Source organism: Myotis brandtii, unplaced genomic scaffold, assembly GCF_000412655.1.
Source record: "Myotis brandtii unplaced genomic scaffold, ASM41265v1 scaffold181, whole genome shotgun sequence".
Classification (NCBI taxonomy): Eukaryota; Metazoa; Chordata; class Mammalia; order Chiroptera; family Vespertilionidae; genus Myotis; species Myotis brandtii.
This window is the reverse complement of record NW_005356712.1, coordinates 5,085,366-5,092,913: the sequence shown is the minus strand read 5'-3', so window position 1 is coordinate 5,092,913 and position 7,548 is coordinate 5,085,366. Positions and strand designations below refer to the sequence as shown.

Sequence of the window (7,548 nt, the reverse complement as noted above, 5' to 3'; positions counted from 1 at the left end):
ATCGGCCCGGCTTAGCCAAATTGCTTTGACGGGCCGGGGACGCCGGAGACATCAGCGCGCGGGCGATCTGATGGCCCCTAATTTCATCAGGGCGCTCGGCTCTGGACGCAGAGCCGGAGTTCGCGGTGGGAGTGCGCGGCAGCGCGGAGTCCGGAGCAGCTCGGAGCGCGCTCTCTCTTCCCTCGGCTCCTAGGGCCCTGAGACTCCCACGGTGCCCGGAGCTGGGGGGAGGGGCCCTGAGCCTTCCCCAGGGGTCCCCCACCCCCACCCCAGCGCGACCCCGAAGGCGCGTCAGAGCCGCAGAGGGAAGGCTAGGAGCCCAACTGGGGCCGCAGGACAGTCCCGCTTCCTGCCACCAGGATCCCACGCAGGTCCCCACACTAGGGCCCCAGCTCCAGAGGAACGCAAGGTGCGTGCGGGATCTTCACAAATAGCCCGCCTCTCCCCAGCGCTGCCCCGCAATGAACGGCTCAGCACCCGCAGGTACGCCGCCCACCAAGCTCCAGGTCAGCCCTGCTCTCCCGGGCAGCAGCGCGCCAGACGCTGGAGACAAAGCCCCTCTGCACCCTGCCGAGCGCTCCACCACGCGGAGAGGGGCCCGGCCTCCCTGGTCCCTGCCCCAGTGGCCCGCAGTTCAAGCTGCCACCAGCCACGCAGAGAGCAGCTCTGAGCGCATCCATGAAGGGCCTGCTGTCCCCTTCCCACCTGCGCCGACGGGAGAGGTCTCATTTGTACCTTCACCAACTGCCCTCCCTCCCGCTCAAATCCGTTCCCACCCAGTCCCCTCACGTCCCCAAATCGGGGACCACGTTTCTGTCCGCTGTGTCTAAAGAAACCTAGCAGGACAGGGAGCCCTTTGGGGACTGGAGACCCAGCCTCACATCCTGTCCCCAAATCCCAGCTGGAGGACCTTGGCAAGTCCCCTCCCCTCCCTGGACTCCCAGTCACAGAGGCTGCGTGGACTTCTGTCCTCGGCCCCTCCTTAGGCTGCTATGAGGATTAAATGCCCCAAGACCAAGGAGCCCACCACGTGTATGGCGGCATCACCAATCTGAGGGTTGCAAACACTGAATTCACAGGCCGTTTTCTGTCCTGGTGATGAATTCTTTCCAACAACGCGTTTTAGGGGCGTTTTTCTAAAAATCAGTGTTTTGTCCTCCATTTGTTTTTCTTTGGGGAAGACAGGGCGGTGCCCTCTGGGGCATCTGCTCAAACTGCACATCTCCTGGAGGGTGGGGTCTGCACACTCAATATCCCGCATGCAATTCCAGGGGCTCGCCAGGCCCCGCTCTCTCGGGGCCCATGGGACTCCAGGTTTAGGACGGGCCCTGGTTTGCCCGCTGTGGGCATTGTGGGGAGGAGGAAAGCTGGAAGTTGGGGGAAAACAGGTCTGCCAGAAAGCATCGCCCTAACAGGAGCAAGGGCAGCAGCGTCTGCCCCTGGGGTCGGTTTGCCCGTCTGTGAGAGAGGGGGCAGGTGGTCCGGCTGCCTCTGGGCTAGAACATCCCAACACTAAGGCAGGATTTGGGAGGGGTCGGGGGAGGAGTGTGGCTCCCACCTTGGTCTGGCCTCTGAGCTGGGTGCCCACTGGGCCAGTGTGACCATGGTTTGTTTTTTCCTGCAGGACTGAAACCCCCACCCCCACCCCTAGTCACAGATGGGACTGGGCGCAGGCCGGGTTCCCAGCCCCGGCGTCCAGGCCTCCAGGCCGGGAATGTGCAGCTTCAGTCACAGCAAGATCCCCGCTCCTCAGCAAAGGCTGGGGCTGGTGGAAGGGACGCAGTGTGAGCCCCGGGCCAGGAGAACCAGGCCCCACCTCCATCCACCCGGGAAAAACGGACCAAAGTGTGGGATGGAGGACCACAGGGAGGACTGCAGAGGGCAAACCGTGGGCGGGGGGAGAGCGGTGGGCGCGAGAACACGGAAAGCTGAATTAGAAGGCGAGAGAAACGAGAGACGGGAAGGAGAGAAAGGAAGACCAGATCCAGAAAGGGGGGAGGGGGGCAGAGACCAAGGGGTGAAATAAACGAAGCCGGGAAAGGAGATGGGTGGGTTCTAGAAGCCAAGGAAAGGGGAGGAGGGGAGGAGAGAGATGGACCTGCTTGTGCTGGGCTGGGCTGCACCCGATACTTACATGCCCGAACGGGTCCAGGTGGTTGTTGGTGAGCTTGAGTTTCTGGAAGGAGACCAGCTGCCGCATCCAATGCGCCCCGGTGGCCGGCGAGTCTGGGTGCACGTACAGGCGGCCCGGCATGGCGGGCTCCGCTTTGCCAGTCACCGACCTAAACCAAGGAACCAGCTTCAGCGCACGTGGTGCAGGCGGTTCCCGCACCAGGCCCGGGCTGCTGAACGTGAGAATGGCCTGACCCTCAGGTCTCCCTGGCCCTGCGCTGCCCTCCAGACAAGCTGCCCCCCCTGGCTCTTCTTCCTCCACCGAATCCTGCCACCCCCAGCACCAGGGTGCGCGGGCCTAGCAGCCACAGCCTCTCGCTGCCCACCAACAATCGCGGGTTCTGGGAGCCTGGGCTTGCGAAAAAGTCTTGGAAAACTCCTTGAGGGCTTTCAGAGGGGGCTTCCTCTTCAGGCCTCTGCACTCTTGGCAGCTTCGGAGAGATCTACCCACGGAATGGGCCTCGCTCTCTGCTCTTGCCTGTTTTACTCAAATACCATGGGCCGATTTTGCAATTTCATAAAAAGGCATGTTCAAAGCGGGTAACTCATAAAAAGTAACTGTAAATGGTTTTATGCCCCCAAATACCTCCAGCGCTTGGTAACAATACCCTTTTGAAAAATCGACAACCCGCGGGTGCAGCGGTGCACACAGGCCTGTTACCTCCTCTGGGCCTCAGTTTTCTCATCTCTGAAATGGGGGCTAATCGCTGCGCTTTGGCCCTTTGGAACGAGGTCAAGGAAATGCAATGGGAAGGCAGCAAAAGCCTCTGTGCACGGTAGGACCTCAGACAAGGCGGCTGGGTCCGTGGGGGGAGCTCCCTCCCCACCTGCCACCATGGTGCCTACCATTTATTATCTGCAAACTTGTATCTGTGGTCGTCAGCGGGGACGATGTCCATGAGGAGAATGTACTTCGTTTTGGGATTAAGGCCAGTCACCTTCACTTTGTAACTGGGAAACATCCGCCTGAGAGGGGAAGGAGGAAGAATCCCGGAAGAGAGTGAGGGAAGGAAGAAGTGAGGGAGGAGAGAGAGGGTGGGGGGAGAGAGAGAATATGAATTAAAGCTAATAAGAAGAGTATGTCCACAAATTTCGAAGGAAGATTCCTTTAGAAACGTGAAAGACAAAAGTGGCCCCGACTCCGCTCTGGCCGAGATCCATCCCGGGTTTCCCTTGCAGTTACGGGGTGGAGAAAGGCTAAGAAAGCCGCTGGCTGGCCACTAAGTCCAGGCAGAAAATAGAAAGCAGGAGGCAGGGCTCCTGGAGAGCAGGGTTTGAAGGCGGCCTGCATGGGACCCCCATTTCCACGCCTGCTTAAGGCTCTTTCCAGAGCCAGACACCTATTTTTTAAATTGGGGGGCAGGAGCAGGCTTCTTAGGTAAAAAGCTGGCCTCCCCCTCCACCCAGCCAGGTGCTTTGGCCCATCTGGGCAGCGCCCCATGTCACGTGGGCACCTGGTGCGTGTGCCCTAGGGACTGAGCACAGGTGGGTGCCCACACAGGCCCTGTCCCGGCTTCAGTCCTCTGCCCCCAAAGAGTAGCTCGGTTGGGGACCTCTAACAAGCCTCGCAGGAACGCATTCCTAAACGCCCCACAACCCCTCCAGGGCACTCTTCCTTGGAGAGTCTAAACTCCTGGGCCCTCGGCAAAGAAATTAAAAATCCACCCAGATTTGGTTTCAGAAAGAGGATCGGGTGGTTGTGTCCCAGAACGGTGGGCGCTGCGCCCTCTCCCAAATTCCCGGCCGCCTCGGGGAGAGTGCGCCCTGAAAAGTAAGCATTTTAAAGGCTCTGGGGGTGAGGGCGACTGAGCCGCTCAGGGCTGGCGGGCAGAGGAGCCTTGGAGGGGAAGCCTGGGTGTTTATCTGGCCGAGTGAGTGCGCTCAGAGGCGGAGGGCGCGAGGCCCGCAGGCCTTTTATAGTGAAATCCTCCGGGCTCCGCCGTGGCTTTCCTGCCCAGGCGGAATGGGAAGAAAACCTTAGTTCTTTGGTATAAACAGAACGCGCCTCCTAGTTCACCCAGGCCGAGCGGGGGAGCAGACATTGTTTAATTTCAAATAATAATAAATGTCACTGTTGTCAGTTTATTGCGGGAGGCTTCGGGCTGGAGAGCTGGGGGCGTCTGGCGGGGCGGCTCCACCCTCCCCCTTCACACACTCAGCGGCTCGGGCCTACCGGCCTCCCCGGCTTCACACGCCGCCGGTTCTGGGTCAGTGCGGACCCTTCTGCCCTTGGGGACCCGGAGGGCCAGTCCGAGGCGGGGAGCGATGTGACCGAGCCGTCCCCAGGCCTGGGCACCCTCGCGGCGCTCTCACGCACGGAGATACAACCCTGCACGACTCTCCCACCCCTCCCCCGGAGGCTAGCATTCCCAGCTAAACCTCCGCGAGCTTTAAAAGGGAACTGCGGGGCGAGTCTCGGGCGGGCGGGCGAAACTGCCATGTTTATCGGTGTCTGTATATAGAGCCCGGCCGAGCCCCGGTTCAGTTTCAAAGGCTTCGCCTGCGTTCTATAAACAATGAAAGAGGCAGCGAATACACCCAGCGATTCAGACTCGGCCACGGGGGACTCTGGAACCTCTCCAAGGTCAGGGCGGGTGGGAAGGAGGGTGGAGGCGAGGGAGCCACTCTGAAACCCGGTCTCGTCTCTGAGTCCTCCCTGCACCTCTGTTTTCCAGTCCTCGCTCCCCTCTCCTCCTCTCGTTACTATTGCATCCACAGAGCACAGCCTCCCGCGCCTCAGTTCTCCTTACATAAGAGGTGGAGGAAATGCCCCGCTGCAAGAAATACCTGTTTCCACAGCTGGCCCTTCCGGGTATCCCCCGCTGATGGAGGCCCTGGGGGAATTCTCCAGGCCTCTCTGTCTCTGTCTCTCCCCGTCTCCCCCAGCCATCTTCCCTTCGTCTCTCCCGCACTCTCCCAGCTTCCCCGCTGCCCTCCGCAGAGGCGACCGCTCACCTGCCCGCCTTGGTTATGATCATCTCCGTGCCCACTTCGTGGAATTTCAGCCACAGCTCTCTTTCGTGGAGAAACACCTTGATCCCTTCCATGCCCTGGAGGAAGGAGAGAAAAGTCACATAGACAAGCCCGGGGACGGTGGGCCTTCGCTCCCCAAACTGGCCCCAAACACGGACACTTCTCCTACTTCAGCTCAGAGGCTGAGAACTGTCCCCAGCTCACTGCAGTCCCTGGGCTGGAGCACCAGGCAGCCCCAGCCCAGGAACCCCCATAGGTGCTCCATGGGGGGGGGTCCTTCTTATGTCACCTACACCAGCATAGAGGGGACACCCAGCCCTGGGGTGCTCCAGAATGTCCAATGGGGGACGGGCTGAGGATGCAGCTAAAGAAACCACTCGGTCTCAAAAAACCACTCAGGCTGTCCTCACGGAGGCTCAGAAGCCCACGCGCAAGCCTAAAGCACGCAAACACCGTAGGTGCGTGTTTATTCTCACCACGCAGCACAGATACAGACACGGGTGCGATTCTAAATTTTAAAACATTTACAGATTGTAACAGGTACCCTCAGTCCAAAACAAAGATGCCTTCTCCAATGTTTATAGTAACAAACCTTCTAGGCTCTCCGCAAGCTGTTTTCATTATGAGCACAGCTTAAGCCACTTAACATTTCCGCTTTCAACTAAGAGTTACTTCACAAAGGCGACGCAAAAAAATTATATACAAAGTCTTCGTTTTGCAATAATCCATAAGTAAGTGAATTTGCTTTTCTGTAAAAAGGGGGGATCTAGGTTTCCAAAACTGCGTGCCCATTCTCGCTGCTTCTCTACAAACAGACATATTTTCCCTGAGACCCGTGAAGGGCAAAGCACAGAGGCGATGAGCTAGTCAGGAAGGACATCAACATCCCCAAGAAGGGCTTTAGCTCCGTCCAATACCTTTTCTGGTGAAGCCACCCGGCTTCGCGCCCCCTGACAGCTTGTTTAAAATCATGGAGGTCTACCTGGGCCCCGGCCGGCTTCCAGCCCCGCGAGTCCGTGGCTCCCTGCGCCCTCCTGCCCTCCCAGCACAGCCCCACGCAGCCAGCCGGCCAGGCCCCGGCGCAAGACAAATGGTGCGCCCCTCGGCTCTGGGCAGCCGCGCGAGGAGGCGGGCGGAGGCGAAGGCTACGGAAGATCTGAGGAGGGGTCAAGCCATCGCTCATGCTGGCCTGAAGCGGCCGCTGACCTGGCCCTTAATGAGGCGCTCGGGGCCCAGCCTGCACCTAGTGCACCAGGCAGAGGATCTGCGTTCTTGTTAGTTGGCCCCCAATAGCTGGATAATCAAGGCTTCTCTAGCAACTCAGTGTATTTATAAACCCTCCTGCCACAAAGATAATCGTCAGAATAGCGTGGATTGGAATAGACTAGTATCGGGAGGCCGGGCGGAGGAAGGTGTGACTGAGTGGGGATAGAAAGGAAAGAGCACAATTAGGGGCAGGGGGTGACCCACCCCTGCACCCCGCCCCCCCAAAAGGGGCTTTGGTTCCCGAGGAAGGCCCCTAAGCTGGGTCTCCTTACCTGCTGGGTGAAGGCGGCCTGTGGGGACGATGGGGACTTGCTGGGGGCCCCTAGCGTGCTCTCTGGCTTTGAGTCACAGGGGAGATCCTTTGAGTCAGGTTCCAGGGGTGTGTGCGCCAGGCCAAAGCCCTCGTCTGCGTCGGCCATGGTGTGCCCGGGGCCCTGTGACCGCGCAGGGTCCAGCGCTGTGGACAGGAAGCAGAGACAGAGAAAGAGAAAGAGAGGGAGAGAGAGAGAGAAGGTTGGGAGTGCAGTACAAGTGACAAGGGGGCAGCTGGGGCCCCACTTTCCAGCTACCAGCACCTCCGTTCCCAGCGGAAGGGGGCTGCAATGGTCCCCTTATTAGTATTGTTGCTATTACTTTATGATCACGCACAACCTCTTGCGAAAGGCCCGCGTGAGACCCGGAGGAGGCAAGCCCGCATCTGCCCTGCGCAGGCCCCCCTGGATAAGCCAGCTGCCCGTCAAATTTGTCTGGACTTCTGGAAGAGCCAATAAAGATAAGGCCTGGGTATTTTTGGAAGCCATTGGGTAGGAACCAAAAACAAAACAAAAACCTAGTGTCCTTTGGAGAATGTTTTTTTCTCTCCGTCGAATTACAGGAGGTCATCAGAGCTGTGTTTCTGAAAACCCGCCGGTTCCGCAGGCAGCACGGCCAAGCAACCCGCCTCTTGCAAAACCAGCCACTTCGGAGGGGAAAGATTTGCAGAGAGAGAATTCGCGTTCATCTTTTATCTGGTTCAGGCCTTAAAATTAAAGGTCCTTTAAGCAGTCAGAGTCCTCCCGTCTTCCTCCACCTTCAGTACCGTTAAGAACAAAAAGCCAGCCGGGCAGGGAAGCGCCTCCGAAGTTCCGAGGGAGCCGC

At 59.0% G+C, this 7,548-nt stretch overlaps 1 protein-coding gene across 2 annotated transcripts in view; it reads right to left on the bottom strand.

The window, feature by feature from the left end:
* TBX5 (T-box 5) overlaps positions 1-7,548 on the bottom strand; it is a 40,841-nt gene that overhangs the window by 31,582 nt on the left and 1,711 nt on the right. For both annotated transcript variants that reach the window (XM_014537718.1, XM_005863794.2), the window contains exons 2-5: positions 6,684-6,868; positions 5,128-5,222; positions 3,019-3,138; positions 2,135-2,282 (exon numbers count right to left, since the gene is read on the bottom strand). In XM_014537718.1, coding sequence (XP_014393204.1) covers positions 2,135-2,282; positions 3,019-3,138; positions 5,128-5,222; positions 6,684-6,830 — 510 coding nt within the window. In that variant the 5' untranslated portion in view covers positions 6,831-6,868. The remainder of the gene's footprint in view (positions 1-2,134; positions 2,283-3,018; positions 3,139-5,127; positions 5,223-6,683; positions 6,869-7,548) is intronic.